Source organism: Oncorhynchus nerka, linkage group LG6 (assembly GCF_034236695.1).
Source record: "Oncorhynchus nerka isolate Pitt River linkage group LG6, Oner_Uvic_2.0, whole genome shotgun sequence".
NCBI classification, from domain to species: Eukaryota; Metazoa; Chordata; class Actinopteri; order Salmoniformes; family Salmonidae; genus Oncorhynchus; species Oncorhynchus nerka.
In genome coordinates this window covers 73,096,233-73,123,963 of record NC_088401.1, presented here as the reverse complement: position 1 = coordinate 73,123,963, position 27,731 = coordinate 73,096,233, and the positions used below count along the sequence as shown (strand labels likewise).

Below are 27,731 nucleotides of genomic sequence, written 5' to 3'. Positions count from 1 at the left end.
CAGACCAGAGGACATTTCTCCAAAAAGTATGATCTTTGTCCCCATGTGCAGTTGCAAAGGGTAGTCTGGCTTTTTTACTGTGGATATAGATACTTTTGTACCTGTTTCCTCCAGCATCTTCACAAGGTCCTTCGCTGTTGTTCTGGGAATTATTTGCACTTTTCGCACCAAAGTACGATTATCCCGAGGAGATAGAACTCGTCACCTTCCTGAGCGGTATGACGGCTGTGTGGTCCCATGGTGTTTATACTTGTGCACTATTGTTTGTACAGATGGACGTGGTACCTTCAGGCATTTGGAAATTGCTCCCAAGGATGAACCAGACTTGGTGAAGTCTACAATTTGTTTTCTGAGGTCTTGGCTGATTTCTTTTGATTTTCCCATGATGTCAAGCAAAGAGGCACTGCGTTTGAAGGTAGGCCTTGAAATCCATCCACAGGTACACCTCCAATTGACTCAAATGATGTCAATTAGCCTATCAGAAGCTTTTAAAGCCATGACATCCTTTTCTGGAATTCTCCAAGCTGTTTAAAGGCACAGTCAACTTAGTGTATGTAAACTTCTGACCCACTGGAATTGTGATACAGTGAATTATAAGTGAAATAATCTGTCTGTAAACAATTGTTGGAAAAATGACTTGTGTCATGCACAAAGTAGATGTCCTAACCGACTTGTCAAAACTATAGTTTGTCAACAAGAAATTTGTGGAGTGGTTGAAAAACGAGTTTTAATGACTCCAACCTAAGTGTATGTAAACTTCCTACTTGAACTGTAAGTAAACAATGCAAAACTAGTTTTAATTATAATGGGTGAAGAGGTAGCATTCTCAGTACTGTGCGATGTTCCACACTACCCACACTAGCATAACATAGCACCTAGAATATATATCAAATAAATCACTTTCTTATAAGCAGTAAGTTAGTGTCAATATGGAACAGAGCCTGTGACACCTTAGCATGAATGTGTCATTCTCAGGTCACTGAGGGCAGGACGTGTAAATGATATGAGAAGCAAAAGGATTGGCAAAACATTCAAGGAGAGTTCTAAAGATTGAAGGGTTCTAGAAGGGCTCTAGAGGAGATGGGTTATAATAGTTATAGAAGGTGTGGAGTGTTCTAATGATTCTAGAAAGTTTGGAGGGTTCCAGAAGGGCTCTAGAACAGAAGGTTGTCTTACTTTGCGAAGGCAGTGCTGAGGAGTCCGATGAAGGCCACGGTGGCCCCGCCCACAGCTGTCTTCCTGCAGCCGAAGTGATCGGTGAACATGGAGACCACCGGGGAACAGAAGAAGATCATGCCCATCGCCAGGGCCCCCACCCAGGCTGGAGGGAGGTAGGAGAGGGGGAGGGAGGTAGAGACAGGTCAGGAAGAGGTAGGGGTGGAGGTAGGGTGGCAGGGAGGGAGGGAAGGAGGGAGGGAGATTGAAGGTTGTGTGAGATGGGACACGCTCAAGGTACTAAAAGATATCATAACCACCATCGATAAAAGACAGTACCGTGCAGCCGTCTTCATCGACCTGGCCAAGGCTTTAGACTCTGTCAATCCCCGCATTCTTATCGGCAGACTCAACGGCCTTGGTTTCTCAAATGACTGCCTCGCCTGGTTCACCAACTACTTCTCAGATAGAGTTCAGTGTGTCAAATCTGAGGGCCTCTTGTCCGGACCTCTGGCAGTCGCGATGGGGGTGCCACAGGATTCAAATCCTCGGGCTGACTCTTTTCTCTGTATACATCAATGATGTCGCTCTTGCTGAGGGTTATTCCTTGATCCACCTCTACGCAGACGACACCATTCTGTATACATCTGGCCCTTCTTTGGACACTGTGTTAACTAACCTCCAAACGAGATTCAATGCCATACAACACTCCTTCCGTGGCCTCCAACTGCTCTTAAATGCGAGTAAAACTAAATGCATGCTCTTCAACCGATCGCTGCCCGCACCTGCCCGCTCGTCTAGCATCACTACTCTGGACGGTTCTGACTTAAAATATGTGGACAACTATAAATACCTAGGTGTCTGGTTAGACTGTAAACTCTCCTTCCAGACTCATATTAAGCATCTCCAATCCAAAATTAAATCTAGAATCGGCTTCCTATTTCGCAACAAAGCCTCCTTCACTCACGCTGCCAAACATGCCCTCGTAAAACTGACTATCCAACCAATCCTAGACTTCGGCGATGTCATCTACAAAATAGCCTCCAACACTCTACTCAGCAAACTGGATGCAGTCTATCACAGTGCCATCCGTTTTGTCACCAAAGCCCCATATACTACCCACCACTGCGACCTGTATGTTCTCGTCGGCTGGCCCTCGTCGGCTGGCCCTCACTGGCTCCAGGTCATCTATAAGTCTATGCTAGGTAAAGCTCCGCCTTATCTCAGCTCACTGGTCACCATAATAACATCCACCCGTAGCATATGCTCCAGCAGGTATATCTCACTGGTCATCCCCAAAGTGAACACTTCCTTTGGCCGCCTTTCCTTCCAGTTCTTTGCTGCCAATGACTGGAACGAATTGCAAAAATCGCTGAAGTTGGAGACTTACATCTGCCTCGGTAACTTTAAGCATCAGCAATCTGAGAAGCTTACCGATCGCTGCAGCTGTACACAGCCCATCTGTAAATAACCCATCCAACTACCTACCTCATCCCCATATTGTTTTTATTTACTTTTTTGCACACCAGTATTTCTACTTGCACATCATCTGCACATCTATCACTCCAGTGTTAATTTGCTAAATTGTAAATACTTTGCTACTATGGCCTATTTATTGCCTTACCTCCTTACTCCATTTGCACACACTATATATAGATTTTTCTATTGTGTTATTGACTGTACTTTTGTTCATCCCATGTGTAACTCTGTGTTGTTGTTTTTTGTCGCACTGCTTTGCTTTATCTTGGCCAGAAATTCCCCAGCTTGTAGCGTCATACCCAAGAAGGCTCAATGCTGTAATCCCTGCCAAGGTTCTTCAACAAAGTACTCTTTGGGTCTGAATACAGTTTTTTTTATACATTTTCAAAAATTAATAAAACATGTTTTTTGCTTTGTGATTATGGGGTATTGTGTGTAGATTGATGAGGGGAAAACACATCTAATCTATTTTAGAATAAGGCTGTAACATAACAAAATGTGGGAAAGGTCAAGGGGTCTGAATACTTTCTGAAGGTCTGTGATTCCTGGACAGTCTATCTAAAGTACAACATGTCTGTTACCTGTCTATGCCCTGTCCGCAACATATTTACAACCTGTGTACAACCTCAAACTTTCACAAGGAACCCGTTGACAACCTCCAGAAGCCCACGAAAAATTCCAGACGGAAGGAAAATGGCGGACGGAAGACAGGGTGGTGCGGCAGGTGCCGCTTCTCATTCGAATGCTGTAATTTTATCTAAACCATCAGGTCAAATCAAATCAAATTGTATTTGTCACATACACATGGTTAGCAGATGTTAATGCGAGTGTAGCGAAATGCTTGTGCTTCTAGTTCCGACAATGCAGTGATAACCAACAAGTAATCTAACTAACAATTCCAAAACTACTGTCTTATACACAGTGTAAGGGGATAAAGAATATGTACATAAGGATATATGAATGAGTGATGGTACAGAGCAGCATACAGTAGATGGTATCGAGTACAGTATATACATATGAGATGAGAATGTAGACAAAGTAAACAAAGTGGCATAGTTAAAGTGGCTAGTGATACATGTATTACATAAGGATGCAGTCGATGATGTAGAGTACAGTATATACGTATGCATATGAGATGAATAATATAGGGTAAGTAACATTATATAAGGTAGCATTGTTTAAAGTGGCTAGTGATATATTTACAACATTTCCCATCAATTCCCATTATTAAAGTGGCTGGAGTTGGGTCAGTGTCAATGACAGTGTGTTGGCAGCAGCCACTCAATGTTAGTGGTGGCTGTTTAACAGTCTGATGGCCTTGAGATAGAAGCTGTTTTTCAGTCTCTCGGTCCCAGCTTTGATGCACCTGTACTGACCTCGCCTTCTGGATGATAGCGGGGTGAACAGGCAGTGGTTCGGGTGGTTGATGTCCTTGATGATCTTTATGGCCTTCCTGTAACATCGGGTGGTGTAGGTGTCCTGGAGGGCAGGTAGTTTGCCCCGGTGATGCGTTGTGCAGACCTCACTACCCTCTGGAGAGCCTTACGGTTGAGGGCGGAGCAGTTGCCGTACCAGGCGGTGATACAGCCCGCCAGGATGCTCTCGATTGTGCATCTGTAGAAGTTTGTGAGTGCTTTTGGTGACAAGCCGAATTTCTTCAGCCTCCTGAGGTTGAAGAGGCGCTGCTGCGCCTTCTTCACGACGCTGTCAGTGTGAGTGGACCAATTCAGTTTGTCTGTGATGTGTATGCCGAGGAACTTAAAACTTGCTACCCTCTCCACTACTGTTCCATCGATGTGGATAGGAGGGTGTTCCCTCTGCTGTTTCCTGAAGTCCACAATCATCTCCTTAGTTTTGTTGACGTTGAGTGTGAGGTTATTTTCCTGACACCACACTCCGAGGGCCCTCACCTCCTCCCTGTAGGCCGTCTCGTCGTTGTTGGTAATCAAGCCTACCACTGTTGTGTCGTCCGCAAACTTGATGATTGAGTTGGAGGCGTGCGTGGCCACGCAGTCGTGGGTGAACAGGGAGTACAGGAGAGGGCTCAGAACGCACCCTTGTGGGGCCCCCGTGTTGAGGATCAGCGAGGAGGAGATGTTGTTGCCTACCCTCACCACCTGGGGGCGGCCCGTCAGGAAGTCCAGTACCCAGTTGCACAGGGCGGGGTCGAGACCCAGGGTCTCGAGCTTGATGACGAGCTTGGAGGGTACTATGGTGTTGAATGCCGAGCTGTAGTCGATGAACAGCATTCTCACATAGGTATTCCTCTTGTCCAGGTGGGTTAGGGCAGTGTGCAGTGTGGTTGAGATTGCATCGTCTGTGGACCTATTTGGGCGGTAAGCAAATTGGAGTGGGTCTAGGTGTACGCCGATCCCAGCTAAGTAACTCATGCAAAGAGTTAAAGCGCAATTATGTGTTTTATCTCCAGTACTCTGCCATGATTGTCAGTTATGTAGCTGCTCTACTGATAATCTCAGTGCGTCCTTGCTGGGATGACACAATCAGTCTACTACCGGAGAATAGCAACACCAAACACATTGGTTCACCGTTCCACGGGAGCGGACAGTACACAGCATACCATAATGTTCTGAATAATGGCCAAGTCTACCTCGCTCCTTATTCTACTGAACCGCTTAGACGTAACAAACACAAGTCCAACATTTATCGGAAACTGTTAAACTACCTGTTCACTACCCTCCTGCTCTCCAGGGATGTACAACTCAATCCTGGGCCCAATATCACCGAGCCAGTGATACGCACCGGAGTGGAGAGCGGTGGAAGGCCTCGTCCACTGGTCGTCGCCGCTGTGGAGGTGGGTGAGTGCTATGGTCCTATGGTTTCTCTCGACTCACCCGGCTCCAGGATAGATTTTGACTCTTCAAACATACCAGAGTCGCTATATGCGATCCCTGACTCTGCTTCTGGTACGCAAGCTATTTTAATTAGTTCCCCGCATCCAGTGCAGGCGGGAGGGATTGTTAATTGCGCTACCGAACTGCCCCTAATCAAAACGAAACAAAACGGCCTAAACCCAGCCGTCAGAAAACACAGAAAATTTAACTTTTTTCAATGTGTCAATCACTCTCGAGTCATCTGGGACCCACGAGCTAAGCCCAAGGGACTACTAGGGGGGCACTTGAACATTCGTAGTGTCATTCCAAAAAGTGATCAAATTCAACATCTACTCACAGACTCCAACCTTGACTTTCTCTGCCTCTCAGAGACATGGCTCCATAAACACTCTACATATGCTGCTTTGATTGTGCCTGGCTACAATGTTTTCAGGAGAGACAGGATTGAAGGAAGAGGAGGGGGTATGATGATTTACATTAAAGAACATATCCGATGTAAACAAATTGAGTGGTCATGTGATAATGAACTAGAATGTATCGGCCTGAACGTTACACTGTCTCCCCAAATGTCTTTTACCCTCATTGGAATGTATAGGCCACCTTCCACCAAAAGTGTGTTTTTTGATCAGTTTAATACCATGCTTAGGGAATGTGATTTTGGGAAAGAGGTCATCTTAATGGGAGATTTTAACATTAATTATGAAGACATTACACAGCTAGTTAAAGGGCCAACCAGGGTGACTTGTTGCTCTAAAACAGATTGATTTGGTGTTCATTAATAAACCAGAGAGAGTGACTAAATCATTCAATATGGTTACTCGGCTGTCTGATCATAATCTGACACTTATAGCCAGAAAGCTGTCTAAGAGCAGGTTTAACCTCTCTACTGTTAGAAAGCCGGATCAACTCAGAATACCTAAGAGTGAATTAAACTATTTTGAAAAAGCAATTAAGGGAATAAACTGGAATGATCTCTTGTCCTATACAGACGTGGAAGCTGATAGTCAGGTTTTTCTATCCACAATCCAGACTACAATAAATGGCTTCCTAAAGAAAATCAAATCCAAACCTGGCCAAAAGAGCACTCTTCCTTGGCTAAATGGAGAAATCTGGAAATTGATGAAAGAACGAGATTATGCTCTAAAAATAGCCCTAAAATCTAAATTAGAGCATGACAGACGTAGGTTTACCATGTTGAGAAATAAGGTGATGAAAGAAATCAGACAGGCCAAGGCAAACTTTTTTATTAACATAATTGGTGAAGCAAAGGGAAATTCTAAATTGATATGGGAGAATCTAAAAAAGTTAACAGGGAAAGACCATAGTAACACTGCAAAAAGACTAGAAATCATGGTGAATAACAATCTAACACAGGATGCAGTTGAAATAGCAATAGCCTTCAATTCCTACTTTATTGACTCTGTCAGAGTACTGACACAGAACCCCTCCACTGGTTTCTTGGGCTCAGTGCTAGTGAATGACACTCAACCTGTCTTCATCATAAGGGAGGTTTCTGAGTCAAATGTGAACAAGGTGATTAGCTCACTAAAGAACTCTAAAGCCAAAGATGTGTTTGGGATGGACTACCTTTCTTAAAAACTACAAAGAGTCACTCATTGGCCCCATTACTAAGGTCACCAACACATCTATTGGTCTCGGTGTGTTTCCAAGGGTATGGAAGTCGGCCATAATAACGGCCATCTTTAAATCAGGCGACCCTGCTGACGTGAGTAACTACAGGCCCATTAGTATACTACCTGTGGTGTCAAAGGTTGTTGAAAAGTGTGTAGCAGAACAACTGATTGCCCACCTCAACAACAGCCCCTTCTCACATTACACTCCATGCAGTTTGGCTTCAGAGCGAAACACTCCACAGAAACGGCCAACTGCTTTCTTCTGGAAAATGTGAAGTCCAAGATGGACAAAGGGGGTGCTGTTGGGGCTGTGTTTCTGGACCTAAGGAAGGCTTTTGATACTGTTAACCATGAGATTCTCGTCACAAAATTGTCCAAGTTCAACTTTTCCCCTGATGCCTTGAGATGGATGAAATCATACCTTGAAGGCAGAACTCAGTGTGTCAGAGTGAGCAATGAGCTATCGCCCACTCGTAGCTATGATGTGGGCGTGCCCCAAGGGTCAATACTGGGGCCCCTCCTGTTCAGCCTGTACATTAATGATCTGCCTTCTGTCTGTACTGGGTCTGAAGTTCAAATGTATGCAGATGATACAGTGATATATGTGCATGCGAAGAGCAAACAACAAGCTGCACAAGAACTCACTACTGTAATGGTCCAGGTTACAAAGTGGCTCAGTGACTCGTGTTTGCATCTCAATGTGAAAAAAACTGTTTGCATGTTCTTCACAAAGAGGGCAACAGATGCTACTGAGCCAGATGTCTATGTGTCAGGGGAGAAGCTCCAGGTGGTATCCGATTTTAAGTACCTTGGCATCATACTTGATTCCAACCTCTCTTTTAAAAAGCATGTGAAAAAGGTCATTCAAATAACCAAATTCAACCTAGCTAATTTCCGATTTATACGAAATTGTTTGACTACAGAGGTAGCAAAACTGTACTTCAAATCTATGATACTCCCCCACTTAACATACTGCTTGACTAGTTGGGCCCAAGCTTGCTGTACAACATTAAAACCTATTCAGTCTGTCTACAAACAGGCTCTCAAAGTGCTTGATAGGAAGCCCAATAGCCATCATCATTGTCACATCCTTAGAAAGCATGAGCTCTTGAGTTGGGAAAATCTTGTGCAATACACCGACGCATGTCTTGTATTCAAGATCCTTAATGGCCTGGCTCCCCCTCCACTCAATATTTTTGTTAAACAGAAAACCCAGACATATGGCAGCAGATCCACAAGGTCTGCCATGAGAGGTGACTGTATAGTTCCCCTAAGGAAAAGCACCTTTAGTAAATCTGCATTCTCTGTGAAAGCTTCCCATGTCTGGAATACACTGCCATCGGACACACATAACTGCACCACATATCACACTTTCACAAAATGCTTGAAGACATGGCTAAAGGTCAATCAGATTTGTGAACATGGTCCCTAGCTGTGTGTTGCCGCTTTCCATGTTGTCTGTTGTCTGTAGCTTGTGAGGTGTGGAAACACTTTGTTGCTTTTATGAATTTTGTCTTGCTGCTTTTTGTTCTATGTTGCTCTGTCTGTATGCTATGTCTTGCTTGTCCTATGTTGTTGTCTCTATGTCTGTCCTATGTTGCTATGTCTTGCTTGTTCTATGTTGCTATTGTCTATATTGTAATTGTTTTTAATAACCTGCCCAGGGACTGCGGTTGAAAATTAGCCGGCTGGCTAAAACCGGCACTTTTACTGAAACCTTGATTAATGTGCACTGTCCCTGTAAAAATAAAAAAATAAACTAAAACTAACTAAAAACGTGTGTGTCCTGCAGAAGAACACATCAGCACGATCTAACCTGTTCATTTCGAAATGGTGCTCATAACCACAGCAGTAAGGTTCACCTATTTATACACATGCTGTAACTGATATCCTGTATAAAACAGTAAGGTTCACCTATTTATACACATGCTGTAACTGATATCCTGTATAAAACAGTAAGGTTCACCTATTTATACACATGCTGTAACTGATATCCTGTATAAAACAGTAAGGTTCACCTATTTATACACATGCTGTAACTGATATCCTGTATAAAACCTGCAGTAGGCTTCTCAATAAGGCTCATCTGCATGTAGAAAAATGCTGCACCCTCATTATATAACCTATAGAATAACCATTGATCTATAATAATAGCATGCTGTACCCTCATTATATAACCTATAGAATAACCATTGATCTATAATAATATCATGCTGTACCCTCATTATATAACCATTGATCTATAATAATATCATGCTGTACCCTCATTATATAACCTATAGAATAACCATTGATCTATAATAATAGCATGCTGTACCCTCATTATACAACCTATAGAATAACCATTGATCTATAATAATATCATGCTGTACCCTCATTACATAACCTATAGAATAACCATTGATCTATAATAATATCATGCTGTACCCTCATTATACAACATATAGAATAACCATTGATCTATAATAATAGCATGCTGTACCCTCATTATACAACCTATAGAATAACCATTGATCTATAATAATATCATGCTGTACCCTCATTATATAACCATTGATCTATAATAATATCATGCTGTACCCTCATTATATAACCTATAGAATAACCATTGATCTATAATAATATCATGCTGTACCCTCATTATATAACCATTGATCTATAATAATAGCATGCTGTACCCTCATTATACAACCTATAGAATAACCATTGATCTATAATAATAGCATGCTGTACCCTCATTATATAACCATTGATCTATAATAATAGCATGCTGTACCCTCATTATACAACCTATAGAATAACCATTGATCTATAATAATATCATGCTGTACCCTCATTATATAACCATTGATCTATAATAATATCATGCTGTACCCTCATTATATAACCATTGATCTATAATAATATCATGCTGTACCCTCATTATATAACCATTGATCTATAATAATAGCATGCTGTACCCTCATTATACAACCTATAGAATAACCATTGATCTATAATAATAGCATGCTATACAACATATAGAATAACCATTGATACAATCATATATTAATAACCATTGATCTATAATAATATCATGCTGTACCCTCATTATATAATAGAATAACCATTGATCTATAATAATATCATGCTGTACCCTCATTATATAACCATTGATCTATAATAATAGCATGCTGTACCCTCATTATACAACCTATAGAATAACCATTGATCTATAATAATATCATGCTGTACATTTGTGCACAGTAGGGTTAACCTGCACTGCATAGAAACATGCAGAATCCTTAGTTGACCTGTATAAAACACGCAGTAGGCTTCTCAATATGATTTATCTGCATGTAGAAACATGCTGTACCCACCTTATGTAACCTGTTTAATAACCACTGATCTGGGATAATAATAAAATAACATGCTGTACCCACCTTCTGTAACCTGTTTAATAACCACTGATCTGGGATAATAATAAAATAACATGCTGTACCCACCTTATGGAACCTGTTTAATAACCACTGATCTGGGATAATAAAAAAATAACATGCTGTACCCACCTTATGGAACCTGTTTAATAACCACTGATCTGGGATAATAATAAAATAACATGCTGTACCCACCTTATGGAACCTGTTTAATAACCACTGATCTGGGATAATAATAAAATAACATGCTGTACCCACCTTATGTAACCTGTTTAATAACCACTGATTTGGGATAATAATAAAATAACATGCTGTACCCATCTTCTGTAACCTGTTTAATAACCACTGATCTGGGATAATAATAAAATAACATGCTGTACCCACCTTATGTAACCTGTTTAATAACCACTGATCTGGGATAATAATAAAATAACATGCTGTACCCACCTTATGGAACCTGTTTAATAACCACTGATCTGGGATAATAATAAAATAACATGCTGTACCCACCTTATGGAACCTGTTTAATAACCACTGATCTGGGATAATAATAAAATAACATGCTGTACCCACCTTCTGTAACCTGTTTAATAACCACTGATTTGGGATAATAATAAAATAACATGCTGTACCCACCTTCTGTAACCTGTTTAATAACCACTGATCTGGGATAATAATAAAATAACATGCTGTACCCACCTTATGGAACCTGTTTAATAACCACTGATCTGGGATAATAATAAAATAACATGCTGTACCCACCTTCTGTAACCTGTTTAATAACCACTGATTTGGGATAATAATAAAATAACATGCTGTACCCATCTTCTGTAACCTGTTTAATAACCACTGATCTGGGATAATAATAAAATAACATGCTGTACCCACCTTATGGAACCTGTTTAATAACCACTGATCTGGGATAATAATAAAATAACATGCTGTACCCACCTTCTGTAATCTGTTTAATACTATTATATTAAATTGTTGTGGCCATCAATTGTCCTATTAAAAATCACCAGTGGTGTAAAGTACTTGTGTAAAATTACTTTAAAATATTACTTAAGTCGTTTTTTGTGTATCTGTAGTTTACTTTACTATTTATATTTTGTACAAATTTTACTTCACTACATTCCTTAAGAAAATAACATGCTTCATTTGTAAATCATATCGGAGTGTTGGTGTGTGCCCTTGGCTATCAGTAAATAAATAAATAAACAAGAAAATGGTGCCATCTGGTTTGCTTTATATAAGGATTTTTTAATGATTTATACTTTCTTTTGATACCTAAGTATATTTGAGCAATTACATTTACATTTGGTACTTGAGTATATTTCAAATGAAATACCTTTTGACTTTTACTCAAGTAGTATTTTACTGGGTGACTTTTGCTTGAGTCATTTTTTATTACCGTATCTTTACTTTTACTCAAGTATGACAATTGGTTACTTTTTCCACCACTGACAATCCCCCATATTAGCAAACTTATTTCAATTGAAACTAGATATTTCTCTTGTATAGGCTACTTATCTTAATGAACAATATCAGCAAAATGCCTGCAATAAGTGATCGGTGTCGATAATTTTCGTTTTTCGTCCCAGCTCTAATAATAACCATGTTTTTTAAAGCAACTTTGAGATTCTGTTTGTAATGAAAAGCACTACATAAAATAAAATCCATTATTATTATTAGCTAAGACAGCAAACTCAGCCATGGATAGAGATCCAGGTCCATGCTGTACTACTGTACCCAGTAGGGTTAACCTGACCTGAATACAAACATGTTGTACACCACCCTCCTTATTTCACTTAGAAAAGAACAATTGGTCAATGATAATAACATATGGTGCTACTGTGCCCAGTGGGGTTAATGTGTTCAAACTACTGTGCAGAGACATGCTTTACCCTCCAGGGCAAACCATCCCTGGGTCTTAAGGGCCAAAGGTAGATGTAATATCTCCAGTCTGTTCTGGGTCCAACAGAAAGGGACTGCATCCCAAAAGGCACCCTATTCCCTATATAGTACACTACTTTTGACCAGGGCCCATTGGACTCTGGTCAGAAGTAGTCCACCATATAAGGCATAGGGTGCTATTTGGGACGTGTCCTGGGTCACTGAACATGCCCACTGGTTACACATTAGAACAGACAGTCAGAGATGATGTGAAATCTGAGCAGACTACATATTGCCCTTGGCAGCCATTCAATGTTTCTTCTTCCCCGGCCAAAGCAGTAAGCAAACATGACAGCTGGATATTTGTCGATATGACAGGTGACACTAGACCGCGACCCAGGTTAAAGTAAAATATAGATCAGTTAACTTTTTACAATGTAGGAGACTTGGAGAATGTACAGTTGGTAAAAATATAAGGTTAGACCTCTCTGGGGTTACTGATGATAGAACATGAGAAGAAAGAGACTGTTATTCATCCAACATGTTTTCCATACAACATGCTGTTTTACAATAAAACTTCCAGTTAGTTAGTGTTTGTTTTAAGACAAAGGGCTAACTGTAACTCACATCAGCCAAAAGGAAGCCAACCATGCAGAACGGACCAGTGGAGGAATAAAGACAGACTGCATCTGAAGATGCACCTTAATCACTATATAGTGTACTACTTTTGACCAAGGCCCTGGGAATAGGGTGCCAAGGGAATAGGGTGCCATTTCAGAGTCAGGCACAGAAAGCATATAGTAGAAACCCTTGTTGCTTGACCAACTCCACAGCCCTTCATTCCATCCAGCCCCTGAGCCCTATAATCTTCTCAACATCTCCACTGGCCCACCTTCCACCCCTCCATCGCATCACCCCCTCCCTCCACCTCTCTCCCCTCATCCCCCACTTCTCTCCCTCTCTCACAGCAGCTCAGGGTCTTAATAATAAAACAGCCAGAGTGCACTCATAAAGAATTAGGTATGAACGCTTCAAAACAAGAACGAAAGAGAGGGAGAGAGGGGGAGGAAACACACAGTTGGAGAGAGAAACACAGAGGGAGAGAGAAACACACAGAGGGAGAGAGAAACACACAGAGGGAGAGAGAAACACACAGAGGGAGAGAGAAACACACAGAGGGAGAGAGAAACACACAGAGGGAGAGAGAAACACACAGAGGAGAGAGAAACACACAGAGGGAGAGAGAAACACACAGAGGGAGAGAGAAACACACAGAGGGAGAGAGAAACACACAGAGGGAGAGAGAAAAACAGAGGGAGAGAGAAACACAGAGGAGAGAGAAACACACAGAAACACACAGGAGAGAGAAACACACAGAGGGAGAGAGAAACACACAGAGAAACACACAGGGAGAGAGAAACACACAGAGGGAGAGAGAAACACACAGAGGGAGAGAGAAACACACAGAGGGAGAGAGAAACACACAGAGGGAGAGAGAAACACACAGAGGGAGAGAGAAACACACAGAGGAGAGAGAAACACTTTCTAGTAGCATGATCCAGTAGCAGTGACAGACGCATAGTGACAGGCTCTCTTTTTCTCCTTCTCTCTCTCTTCCCTCCTCTCAGGCCCCTGACTGCATGATTGTTCCTCAGATGCCAGGGGGGAGGCTGTTAGCTATTTAAAGAGACAGTGACCCCACGGAAGACACTAATTGTGTGAGATAAGTCAGTGATGACAACATTGTTTACGAGGCCTCATTAAGAGAATCACAGCGCATGTGCTCCAAATGACACTGTATTCCCCATTTAGTGCACTACTTTTGGTATGCATCATGGGTATCTGAACACACTCACAAAAGACAAGAGAAAACAATGATGAAAGGAATGAAAGTGGAGCAGCAAACAGCAATACATTGTTATTCTATTAGAATCCTATAACTAACTACTAAATAATGAACATCTCATGATATCATATTCATTATTACAACTGTGATGTAAATAATACCATTCGCAATTGTTGAATTTAAATGATCAGAGTATTGCTGCTCGGCTAAACTGAAAAACAAAGAGTCCACTTTCTTCTTATCCTTCGTGCAACACTGTTCTCTCCCCCTCGCTGAAAAAGCAGTCCTACTAGGCTTAGCACAGTTGCAGTATAGTGTAAACAGGTTGTTCAATGTGTTGTTCAATTGGCCTTAATGCAATGTGAGGACGTAAGCTACCTTGCAGCTTCTGCTCAAGGCATTAACTGGTCCCAGCAAACCGGGAACATTCCCAGGACATTAGCTAACATTCCCAATAAGTTATAGTTAGGGTTTTATCCAACATTAGGATGATAACATCAAGAGTTGGAACCAAAATTACACTACATCATCAAAAGCATGTGGACACCCCTTCAATTTAGTGGATTCGGCTTTCAGCCACACCCGTTGCTGACAGGTGTATAAAATCAAGCACACAGCCACGCAATCTCCATAGACAAACATTGTCAGTAGAATGGCCTTACTGAAGTGTTCCGTGGCTTTCAGCGTGGCACCGTCATAGATGCCAGCTTTCCAACAAGTCAGTTTGTCAAATTTCTGCCCTGCTAGAGCTGACCCGGTCAACTGTATGTGCTTTTATTGTGAAGTAGAAACGGCTAGGAGCAACAACAGCTCAGCCGCAAAGTGGTAGGCCACACAAGCTCACAGAACAGGACTGCCGAGTGCTGAAGCGCGTAGCACGTAAAAATCTGTCCTCAGTTGCAACACTCACTACCGAGATCCAAACTGCCTCTGGAAGCAAAGACAGCACAAGAACTGTTCGTCTGGAGCTTTATGAAATGGGTTTCCATGGCCGAGCAGCCACACACAAGCCTAAGATCACCATGCGCAAGGCCAAGCGTCGGCTGGAGTGGTGTAAAGCTCGCCACCATTGGACTCTGGAGCAGTGGAAAAGCGTTCTCTGGAGTGATGAATCACACTTCACCATCTGGCAGTCCGACGGACTAAATCTGGATTTGGCAGATGCCAGGAGAACGCTACCTGCTCCAATGCATAGTGCCAACTGTAAAGTTTTGTGGAGGAGGAATAATGGTCTGTTGCTGTTTTTCATGGTTCGAGCTCGGTCCCTTAGTTCCAATGAAGGGAAATCTTAACTCTAAATCAAAAACATTGTCATTCTAGACGATTCTGTGCTTCCAACTGCGGCAACAGTTTGGGGAAGGCCCATTCCTGTTCCAGCATGACAATGCCCACATGCACAAAGTGAGGTCCATATAGAAAAGGTTTGTAGAGGTCGGTGTGGAAGAACTTGACTGGCTTGCACAGAGCCCTGACCTCAACCCCATCGAACACCTTTGGGATGAATTGAAACAACGACTGCGAGCCAGGCCTAATCGCCCAACATCAGTGCCCACCTCACTAATGCTCTTGTGGCTCAATGGAAGCAAGTCCCAGCAGCAATGAACCAACATCTAGTGGAAAGCCATCCCAGAAGAGTGGAGGCTGTTATAGCAGCAAAAGGGGGACCAACTCCATATTAATGCCCATGATTTTGGAATGAGATGTTCAATGAGCATGTGTCCACATACTTTTGGTCATGTAGTGTATTTTCCAATCGTTTGTTCTTAACAGAACCCCTATTTTTTCCATTCCATTCCACTGTTCTGACCAGCTAAAGAAAGGTCTGAGCCAGTTGGAAACAAAAAAACATGTTTATATTGTTGTTAACTTCTGTTCCTTTTTTAACCTTTGAAATCAAGTTTTTGTTTTTATTTTTTACATTAAGCTCAATAAATTACTTCACCAATCAGTGTGGATAGAGCAGGCAGAGAATTAAAAATATGTCAAACCTTTTTGTAGTTAATAAATCCAACGTGAAACGTGATCACTAGGCCTATAGTACCCTTAACTAGCATTGAAAAAGTTTATCCATTCTTCTCTAGCTAATTAAAAATCTCTCCCCCCATTTTCTGAATCAAGCTTGTAACGTCAGTACAGTAGCCTACTGTATCTTCGGAAGGGGGAGGAGCCTAAACACACAGGCTGGAATACGTTTCTGAATGACGGAGTGAGGGCTTTGCATAGGTGCTTTGTTGTGTTATTTTGTGGGACTAGAAAAATATGTCTGGAATATAAAATTATGTTATTAACCTGTTGCCATGCTTTTAAAATAATGGTTCTGTTTTGGAACAGTATGGATCACTTTCGGTCCCGGTTCCAATTCTGTTCCTTGAAAATTGACGTTATTTTCCAGTTTTCAGTTCTGTTTCTGGAACCAGTTCTGTTCCCTGAACCGGTTCTAACCCCTGGATTACATCCCAAAAACATTTTTGTTTTTTTAATGAAATATCATTGGAATGTTCTCCTAACATTTACTAAAATGTTGTGCACAACCACCACAGAATATTCTCCTAAGGTTCTTATTAGATTTCCAGGTAATGTAATAACAGAATGTTTTCTGGGAATATTCTTGCAACATCAGACAAATGCTTTATACAACAATGGTATAATCTTCAGCACAACTGGACAGCTTTTGTGTTTTATAACTTTTTGGACAACCTAATGAATGTTCTGGGAATGTTCACAGAACCAATTTTGGTTTGCTGGGTATACACTATTTTCTGTGTGCATGAGTAGGCTATATGCACAGCTGCACACTGAAGTGTGCTTTTTAAACAAATTGCTCAATGGGTCTAATCTGTTATTTAGCTTAGCTTCAACACAAAAAAAATCAGTCCTCGGCCTGGAGTATAAGGACAGTTACAGTATAGTGAACACAGAAACACGTTGTTCAATGGGCCTAAATACACTATGAGGAGTGAAACTACCTTGCAGCTTCTGTGCACAATTAAGAGGCCTAAAGCACAGACACAACAAGTATTTGATTGGGTCTAAAATGTGTAGGAAGTGGAGGGAGTGGACTGGACAAAGGGCCCTGATCCGATTGAGATCTATTCTATTCCACAGCCTTCTGGAATGCCAAACACACTACATTATTCCTTAAGCTGCAAGTTGTTAGGATTTATAATGTAGCTGGTCGCTGCTCTAGACTAGAGAGACTACAGAGAGGGTAATGTATTGGAACAAGCTAATTACTCATGGGTAAATGATCAGGCATGGTAATGATAATGTATTGTCTTACAAAGTGAGTAGTCTTGACCGAGCCAGAACGGACCTCAAGGCCTGTTTTTTTTATTTTTTATTTTGCTAGCATGAGGCAGCTTGATGTATAGCTAAACCCCCTAGCATCCTGCTAGTCTATCGAACAGTACTGTAATAACAGTATCTTGTTCAATAATGGAAACAAATGATAACTATACATGAAAAATGGAGATTAAATCTGAAATCGAATTTCCTTTAAGTGGAACATGTTTGTCAGGTCCCAATGAACAAAAAATCATAAACAGAACCTTCAAACGGGTTCAAAAGGGGCCTCGAGTGGAATATTTCTACGGCCTAGAAGGATTAGAGAGAGACCGCATTCAGATGGCCGTTGAATAGATATAGTTTTGAAATTATGGACCAACTGCCAATTTTAGGGATAGTTCCACTACTGGATACAACTGTATTCTATTCCTATTTAACTGACCATAATACTGTACTGTAGTGCAATGGTTCACAACCTTTTTTGGTTACTGAACCATCAACTGAATTTTGCTCCCTGAAGCTCCCTGAGTACCCCTAAAGTACCCCCTCATGTACATTTTACCACTAACCCTATGGACTCAGGAGTCTTTTCAAGTACCCCCTGTGGGTAGGCCAAGGTCCTAGTATCCCTGGTTGGGAACCACTGCTGTAGTGTACTGTACGCAGGAATGTTATGTACAAACTAGTGTCAATATTTTAAGCATTAAGTGTTTAAATCTAGGTCAACATGCGCAAGATATCTGAGGCATTTTAAACGTTTCCCTCCGTCTGTAAGTCAGATGAGCTATTTCTTTTTCATGGCAAATAAAATGTAGTAAAATGCGCTGAGCCAGCAGGTCCGGACAGATGGAGTAAGAGGATTCTTGTTTGTTTTTCTGTAAATGAATGGCGCCAGACTGTCATGTTTGCTCTCTATTCATGTTTCAGGCCGTAGGACATCTCGAGGGCATCAACTCCCCAAATACAGCCAACATAAAATGCATTTCCGGTGGTTGAATAAAGACATAACTTGCTAACAGTAAACAACCCTTATGAGCATGGCCATAACAGTTCTTATAGAATCCAGAAAGCTACAATAACAGGACACACAACCCCTCAATAAATCCCTGACTCTCTACTGGAACCCATAGCCATTCCAAGCCTTGTGAGTCACAAGTCTGTATCTCTTTTAGCAACTCCCTGACCTGGGATCACATACCCCATACTGTATGTCCATCACCCTCTCAATCTCTTTCCTCCCCTCACTCCCCTTTCCTTCCTTCTCTCCTAACCCTTCCTTCTCCCCTTCAGGTAATTAATCACTGGTCAGTTTGCGATTTGATAAGTGAAAGCAAAGTTTACACCCTTCTTCATTCACCAAGACAATGCTCTCAGATTTACAGTGGATACGTCCCAAATGAAACACTATTCCCTATTCAGTGCCCTACATTTGACTTGAGCCCTATTAGCCCTGGTCTAAAGTAGTGTATCACAAAGGTAATATGGTGCCATTTGGGATGCATATTGATATAAATTGGCATTAATCTTGCCCTGGAGACAGAAATGAGCCATTTCTGCTAGATGGTCCAGCTTCAAATTCAAAATGTGATATATGGTAAAAATTAATTAAACCAAAAATGTGCTTTTTGGTCTTAATTTGAGGTTAGGGTTAGCTATGTGGGTAGGGTTTGGTTTAAAATCAGATGTTATGACTTTGTGGCTGTGCCAGCTAGTGAACACTCTTCAGAACTGCCTCCAGGGCAAGATTCATGACAATAAAGGCCAACCTGCATTTGGGACGCAAACGGTGTTAACTTCAAGGAACTGGATGTTCCCTCACTCCTTCCATCCCTCGTTCTCTTTTCTTACATGTCCCTCCCTCACTCCCTTCCTTTCTTCGCTTCACCGTGGTACCTCCATAACTCGCCGCCTCAGGTGCTCCTTTGTTGATTCCCCTCTCACCCACCTGGTTCAGATCATGAAACTATTGTTTTGTTGAAAGGATTTCTTCCATCATGACATGTGGATCCTTCTACACACTTAACCTACTGTTGTTGATACCCCCAGATAATCTCAGGCCATTATTTGTACCTGTGTAATTACATAGTAATAATCTAAACATGACGCCTGTTTTGTAGAGATCCGGACTCATTGATCAAAACAAGCACCCCTGGGAAGTGATTGGTACCTCATTTCCCTCCTCATAGCTCTTATGAGCAGAACTAGTGTGTCTTAGTGTAGATATATTTTTTTAACTGGGCCTGGGATCTAACAGGGCAATGGGCACAGATTTCACAGAGTTCACATCAATGTAAATTCTCCTTCATGTCTCACTCTAGAGAAGTATTTGGAGTGGGTACTGGCCTGGGCACTGCACTCAGGGTGGGCTCAGCTGAGAGATGTGATTCTGTGCCAGGCAGTCTATAAGCCCCACAGGAGGTTGGTGGCACCTTAATTGGGGAGGACGGGCATGTGTTAATGGCTGGAGTAGAATAGGTGGAATGGTATCAACAACATCAAACACATGGTTTCTTTGTGTTTGATGCCATTCCATGTGCTCCGTTCCAGACATTATTATGAGCCGTCCTCCCCTCAGAAGCCCCTTTCTGCACCGTACTCTTTCCCGGGGCGAGCTAGTGGAGCTGGGGGATCTGACTACAGCTCACTAGTCTAATTTCTTTTGATATGAGAACAGCGGACGCCTTTTTCAAGATTAGAAATCAGGTTACTAACTGGACCCAAACATTTAAAAAGTCTTAACGAAGGGAAAATAAGAGAGGGAGATGTCTTGACACTCGTCATCCAATTAATTAAACTGGGATTGTGGTTTTGGGAGGGAGGAAATACCTCTCCCCTGGATGATGGCCTAAAAGTTTCAGTTGAAAACCAGAGAACGTGTACACTTCCATAGCAAGAATGTATACAGAGGTAAACATATCTCGTCCTAAAAATGAACCTAGGCCATCGTCAGACCCTTTCTGAGAATTGAGAGAGCACTAGAGAAAAGACAATTGGATTTATTTTTAGCCACAAACATGTTTCACCCTAAAGCCACAAACATGTTTCACCCTAAAGCCACAAACATGTTTCACCCTAAAGCCACAAATTTGTTTCACCCTAAAGCCACAAACATGTTTCACCCTAAAGCCACAAATATGTTTCACCCTAAAGCCACAAACATGTTTCACCCTAAAGCCACAAATATGTTTCACCCTAAAGCCACAAACATGTTTCACCCTAAAGCCACAAACATGTTTCACCCTAAAGCCACAAACATGTTTCACCCTAAAGCCACAAACATGTTTCACCCTAAAGCCACAAACATGTTTCACCCTAAAGCCACAAACGTTAAATCATAACAATATAAGTGGTTGAGACAACTCAAGTAGAGGTCGACCGATTAATCGGAATTGCCTATTAATTAGGGCCAATTTCAAGTTTTCATAACAATCGGAAATCGGTATTTTTGGGCACCGATTTGGCCCAATTTTTTTTTTTTTAATTACACCTTTATTTAATCTTTATTTAACTAGGCAAGTCAGTTAAGAACACATTCTTATTTTCAATGACGGCCTAGGAACGGTGGGTTAACTGCCTCGTTCAGGGGTAGAACGACAGATTTTCACCTTGTCGGCTCGGGGGATCCAATCTTGCAAACTTACAGTTAACTGGTCCAACGTTATAACGACCTGCCTCTCTCTCGTTGCACTCCACAAGGAGACTGCCTGTTACGCGAATGCAGTAAGCCAAGGTAAGTTGCTAGCTAGCATTAAACGTATCTTATAAAAACAATCAATCATAATCACTAGTTAACTACACATGGTTGATGATATTACTAGATATTATCTAGCGTGTCCTGCGTTGCATATAATCTGACTGAGCATAAAAGCATACAAGTATCTAACTGAGCGGTGGTAGGCAGAAGCAGGCGCATAAACATTCATTCAAACAGCACTTTCGTGCGTTTTGCCAGCAGCTCTTCGTTGTGCGTCAAGCATTGCACTGTTTATGACTTCAAGCCTATCAACTCCCGAGATTAGGCTGTTGTAACTGAAGTGAAATGGCCAGCTAGTTAGCGCGCGCTAATAGCGTTTCAAACGTCACTCGCTCTGAGCCTTGGAGTGGTTGATTTCCTTCCTCTGCATGAGTAACGCTGCTTCGAGGGTGGCTGTTGTCATTGTGTTCCTGGTTCGAGCCCAGGTAGGGGCGAGGAGAGGGACGGAAGCTATACTGTTACACTGTCAATAGTAAAGTGCCTATAAGAACATCCAATAGTCAAAGGTTAATGAAATACAAATGGTATAGAGGGAAATAGTCCTATAATTCCTATAATAACTACAACCTAAAACTTCTTACCTGGGAATATTGAAGACTCACGTTAAAAGGAAGCACCAGCTTTCATATGTTCTCATGTTCTGAGCAAGGAACTTAAACGTTAGCTTTCTTACATGGCACAAATTGCACTTTTACTTTCTTCTCCAACACTTTGTTTTTGCATTATTTAAACCAAATTGAACATGTTTCACTATTTATTTGAGGCTAAATTTATTTTATTGATGTACTATATTAAGTTAAAATGTGTGTTCATTCAAAAAAAGTGTTCATTCAGTATTGTTGTAATTGTCATTATTACAAATAAAATTAAAATGATGTTTTATTTTATAAAACCGGCCGATTAATCGGTATCGGCTTTTTTGGTCCCCCAATAATCGGTATCGGCGTTGAAAAATCATAATCAGTAGACCTTTAAACTCAAGGTCTCACGATGAGTGTCTGTGGTGGCACCTAAGCTGTTAAACATTGAAACACTAACTGAGCTGCAGCTCAATGATAACTGAGCCGTGGACAGACTATAGCCTCACCTATACCACAATGCCTGTCCCTCATCCCTCCTCACCCACTGTGAATCATGTATAGTAGTGCAAACTAACCGCACGTAAATGGCCTACATCAGGGCCTGTATACACTAACAGCCTCAGTTTTCCCTTAAAGATCATAATGAATTAGATCACATGAACAGGATGGGACCTGATCCTAGATCAGCACTCCTACTCTGACACGCTTTGTGACGGCCTTGATGTAGTGAGGCAAAAGAGCGGTGTGTGTGTGTGTTATAAAAGAAAAGCCTGATAGTAATCCTAAACAGATTGGGGGTGAAGATTGAGGCCACAATATAGTGGCACACACTAGTCACATGGAAAATAAATTAACAACATGAGCGGAGAACATAAGGACCCATGTTATCCAGCAGTATGAATGAATTAGAGCCGTGACCAGAAAGTTAATGTAAGGCAACTCTGGTGCTATATGGCCTGGGTATAGTCTATACATTAACTTGAAGTAGGCTGAAGTAGACTGAAGTAGGCTGAAGAGTCTTCAGACACATGATGCTGAGACTGAAGTAGTAGCCTAAATTCTCTGACACATCTGAAGAGCAAAGACGGATATGATCAATAATCAAAAATGTCATTCATGTTTAACTTTAATATCTTCTTGAGACAATGCTGGGCATTCTTCTATACTGAACAAAAATATAAACACAACATGTACAGTGTTGGCCCCATGTTCCATGAGCTGAAATAAAAGATCCAAGAAATGTTCCATATGCACAAAATGTATCTCAAATTGAGCACAAATATGTTTACATCCCTGTTAGTGACCATTTCTCCTTCGCTAAAATAATCCATCCACCTGACAGGTGTGGCATATCAAGAAGCTGTGCTGTGCTGGGGACAATAAAACGGCACTCTAAAATGTGCAGTTTTGTCACACAACACAGTGCCACAGATGTCTCAAATTTTGAGCGAGCATGCAATTGGCATGCTGATGGCAGGAATGTCCACCAGAGCTGTTGCCAGATAATTTAATGTTCATTTCTCTACCATAAGCCACCTCCAAAGTAATTTCTGAGAATTTGGCAGTATGTCCAACCAGCCCCGAAACCACACCAGCACAGGACCTCCACATTCGGCTTCTTCACCAGCGGGATCATCTGAGACCAGACAGCTGATGAAACTGAGGAGTATTTGTCTGTAATAAAGCCCTTTAGTGTGGAAAAACTCATTCTGATTAGCTGGGCCTGGCTCCCCAGTGGGAGGGCCTGGCTCCCAGTGGGTGGGCCTGGCTCCCCAGTGGGTGGGCCTGGCTCCCCAGTGGGTGGGCCTATGCCCTCCCTGGCCCACCCTTGGCTGCGCCCCTGCCCAGTAATGCGAAATCCAAAGATTAGGGCCTAATAAATGTATTTCAACCGACTGATTTCCTTATTGGAACTGTAACTCAGTAAAATTGCTGAAATTGTTGCATTTATATTTTTGTTCAGTATAGTTCTGGGTTAATTTGACCCTTCTCGCTTACCTTCAACAGTAAGTCACCATCAGTAGGCTAACTTTATTAACAGGTGCAACAGTTACAGGACAGACTCACCTACTTTAAACTGCGACGTATTGTCATTGGGGTCTGCGTGGTCTTTCACCAGCATCATGTGGAGGATACCGAAGGAGTTCTGTATGCCGAAGATGGATCCATTACACCAGGTAGCAGCGAAAACAACTAACCAGCCGAACCCGCCCTCGGGTGGGACGAACCCGGGGCACTGCCCTGGCATCGGTGCCGGGGACTGAGAATCCGGGGACACACCGGGTTTACAATCGAGACATCCAGCCTCGATGAGCTGGATAGTACTGTCCTCATGTGGAATCTTGCATTCGCTATCTCCCAGGTCCTGTCCCTGGTTCTTCTGTGCTTGCTGGTTCTCTCGGTCTTGGGGAGAACCACCGTTCTGCTCAATTTCAGAGTCAGCAGTAGCCTCATCACAGTTTTCGGTCGGCGGCTCGCCGCTCGATACTTCCTCCTCGGTCCGATTTTCTCCTTTCCCGTTGACCCCCATTTTATCCTGTCCAGTAGAGGGGTTACTGTTGTGTTCTGGGTGCATCGCTCATGCATCAGACAGCGACAGTAGCCTATTGATTGACAAGGTCGGTCTATAGAAAATAAAAAGTAGGATTCTTTCTGCTCTGTTCTTCCAGTAATTGTAGGCAAAATCAAGTCACAGCACCAAGTTCAGTATCCGAAGTGCTGAAGTGCTGCTATAAAATCGGTTGTATAGTGAAAGGACAAGCACGTTTTATTTATTTATCATGATTTAAAGCAGGTGTCCACGAAGCCTATTTACAGGGGAAATTATGACGCCGGAAAATATTTCACTTTTGCTTTCCTGCTCCGTGAAAAATTTAAATCAACCTGTGAAAACGTCTGCTGCTCGCCAACCTCAACTCAATCTCGTCCTCGCGCTGCAGAGTCACCGCTGTTCACATCGTGTAGCCTAATCTGTAAACAAACGAGTGTCGGCTCCTCCTCTTTCATGGATTTAATGTTACATTGGAATATGTGAATCTCTCGAACCGGGGTTTTCTGTGCAAACACAGAAAATAACCTTCATTCAACAATTGCCCCCGCCTCCACGACCTCCGTCACCAATGACCGAGCTCAGGGATGGATTAAAAATTCCTGCAGTACGAGATTACGGAAAGACTCGAATGTCGCCCCACCCCTTCTGCTGTCTCTGCCATACACTACACGAACTACATTGGAAGGCGCAGCCGCAACTGAAAGGAATGATGTTGATGGTATGGGCCAGCATACTCCATCAACATATAGCAACGTTGCTCTATTGATACAATGTTGCAATTGTCGAAGGATACAGTTTCCCGCGAAAAAAGTGTCAATGTAACAATTTTGTATCGGGTGTATCGCAACTGATTTAACTTCACTCAGCCATGATGCAGCCTATTTGATCAAGTTTCAAGTTTTAATGTCACACGCACAAGTACAATGAAATGCCTTTCTTGCAAACTCAAAGCCCCAAAATGCAATAAACAATAGCATTGTATTACTAGAAAAAAACGAGAAATAACAATAAGAAATATGAAATACACAATAGTAAGTAAGTAAGCAAGCATTCTATATACAGGAAATATTTAACAAGTCAGTTCCAATACCATATTTACATGTGCAGGGATACTGGGGTGACGGGAGGTAGATATGTATAGGGGTAAGGAGACTAGGCCACAGGATATAAGTGAGTGGGTGTGCAGGTGTGTAGAGTCAGTATAAATTTATGTGTATATTATGTGTGAGTGAGCAAATTATGGAGTGTGTCTGTGTGTGTGTGTGTGTGTGTGTGTGTGTGTTGGAGTGACAATGTGTGTGAGTGTGTAGGGCCCTATGAGTGTGCATAAGGCCTACACATAGAGACAGTGCAAATACTGAAATAAAAGGTCAATAAGATACAAGGTAACTCGGTCCATGTAGCTATTTTGTTAGCTATTTATCAGTCGTATTGCTTGGGGATATAAGCTGTACAAGAGCTTGTTGGTGTCAGGCTTGATGCACCAGTACCTCTTGCCATGCTGCAGCAGAGAAAATTGTCTATAGCTTGGGTGGTTGGGGTCTTCTTTTCACACAGCCTGATATAGAGGTCCTGGATGCAGGGAGCTCGGCCCCAGTAATGTACTGCGCTGTCCGCACAACCCTTTGTAGCACCATGCAGTCGAGAGCGGTGCTATTGCCATACCAAGCAGTGATGCAAATAGTCTAAATGCTCTCAATGTTACAACTGTGTGACCTTTTCAGGATGTAAAATCTAATCAAATCAAATTTTATTGGCCACATACAACAGTGAAATGCTTACTTACAAGACCTTAACCAACAATGCAGTTGTTGGGTGGGGAGGGGGGGGGCAATGCAAATAGTCTGGGTAGCCATTTGATTAGCTCCTTCAGGAGTCTTATGGCTTGGGGGTAGAAGCTATTTACGAGCCTCTTGGAACTAGACTTGGTGCTCCGGTACCGCTTGCCTTGAGGTAGCAGAGAGAACAGTCAATGACTAGGGTGGCTGGACTCTTTGACTATCTTTAGGGCCTTCCTCTGACACCACATGGTATAGAGGTCCTGGATGGCAGGAAGCTTGGCCCCGGTGATGTACTGGGCCGTACACACTACCCTCTGTAGTGTCTTGCAGTTGGAGGCTGAGCAGTTGCCATACCAGGCAGCAATGCAACCCGTCAGGATGCTCTCGATGGTGCAGCTGTAAAACCTTTTGAGGATCTGCGGACTCATGCCAAATCTTTTCAGTCTCCTGAGGGGGAATAGGTTTTGTTGTGCCCTCTTCATGACTGTCTAGGTGTGCTTGGACCATGTTAGTTTGTTGGTGATGTGGACGCCAAGGAACTTGAAGCTCTCAACCTGCTCCACTCCAGCCCAGTCGATGAGAATGGGGGTGTGCTTGGTCCTCCTTTTCCTATAGTCCACAATCATGTCCTTTGTCTTGATCACGTTGAGGGAGAGGTTGTAGTCCTTGCACCACATGGTCAGGTCTCTGACCTCCTCTCTATTGGCTGTCTCATTGTTGTCGGTGATCGGGCCTACCACTGTTGTGTCATCAACAAACTTAATGATGGTGTTGGAGTCGTGCCTGGCCGTGCAGTCATGAGTGAACAGGGAGTACAGGAGGGGACTGAGCACGCAACCCTGAGGGGCCCCTGTGTTGAGGATCAGCGTAGTGGATGTGTTGTTACCTACTCTTACCACCTGGGTGGCAGCCCATAAGGAAGTCCAGGATCAAGGTGCAGAGAGGTGTTTAGTCCCCGTGTCCTTAGCTTAGTGATGAGCTTTGAGGGTACTATTGGTGTTGAACGCTGAGCTGTAGTCAATGAATAGCATTCTCACATAGGTGTTCCTTTTGTCCAGGTGTGAAACGGCAGTGTGGAGTGCAATAGAGATTGCATCACCTGTGGATCTGTTGGTGCGGTATGCAAATTGGAGTGGGTCTAGGGTTTCTGGGATAATGTTGTTAATGTGAGCCATGACCTGCCTTTCAAAGCATTTCATGGCTACAGACATGAGTGCTGCGGGTCGGTAGTCATTTACACAGATTACCTTAGTGTTCTTGGGCACAGGGGCTATGGTGGTCTGCTTGAAACATGTTGGTATTTCAGACTCAGACAGGGAGAGGTTGAAAATGTCACTGAAGACACTTGCCAGTTGGTCAACGCATGCTCGGAGTACACATCCTGGTAATGCGTCTGGCTCTGCGGCCTTGTGAATGTTGGCCTGTTTAAAGGTCTTACATCGGCTGCGGAGAGCGTGATCACACAGTCGCCAGGAATAGCTGATGCTCTCATGCATTTTTCAGT

The 27,731-nt window shown here is 42.4% G+C and overlaps 1 protein-coding gene across 1 annotated transcript in view; it reads right to left on the bottom strand.

The window, feature by feature from the left end:
- The window catches only part of LOC115130912 (monocarboxylate transporter 8-like), a 34,636-nt gene extending 9,655 nt beyond the window's left edge, over nt 1-24,981 (bottom strand). The window contains exons 1-2 of the mRNA XM_029662495.2: nt 23,963-24,981; nt 1,177-1,321 (exon numbers count right to left, since the gene is read on the bottom strand). Coding sequence (XP_029518355.2) covers nt 1,177-1,321; nt 23,963-24,470 — 653 coding nt within the window. The 5' untranslated portion in view covers nt 24,471-24,981. The remainder of the gene's footprint in view (nt 1-1,176; nt 1,322-23,962) is intronic.
- Between the last annotated feature and the right edge of the window lie 2,750 nt (nt 24,982-27,731).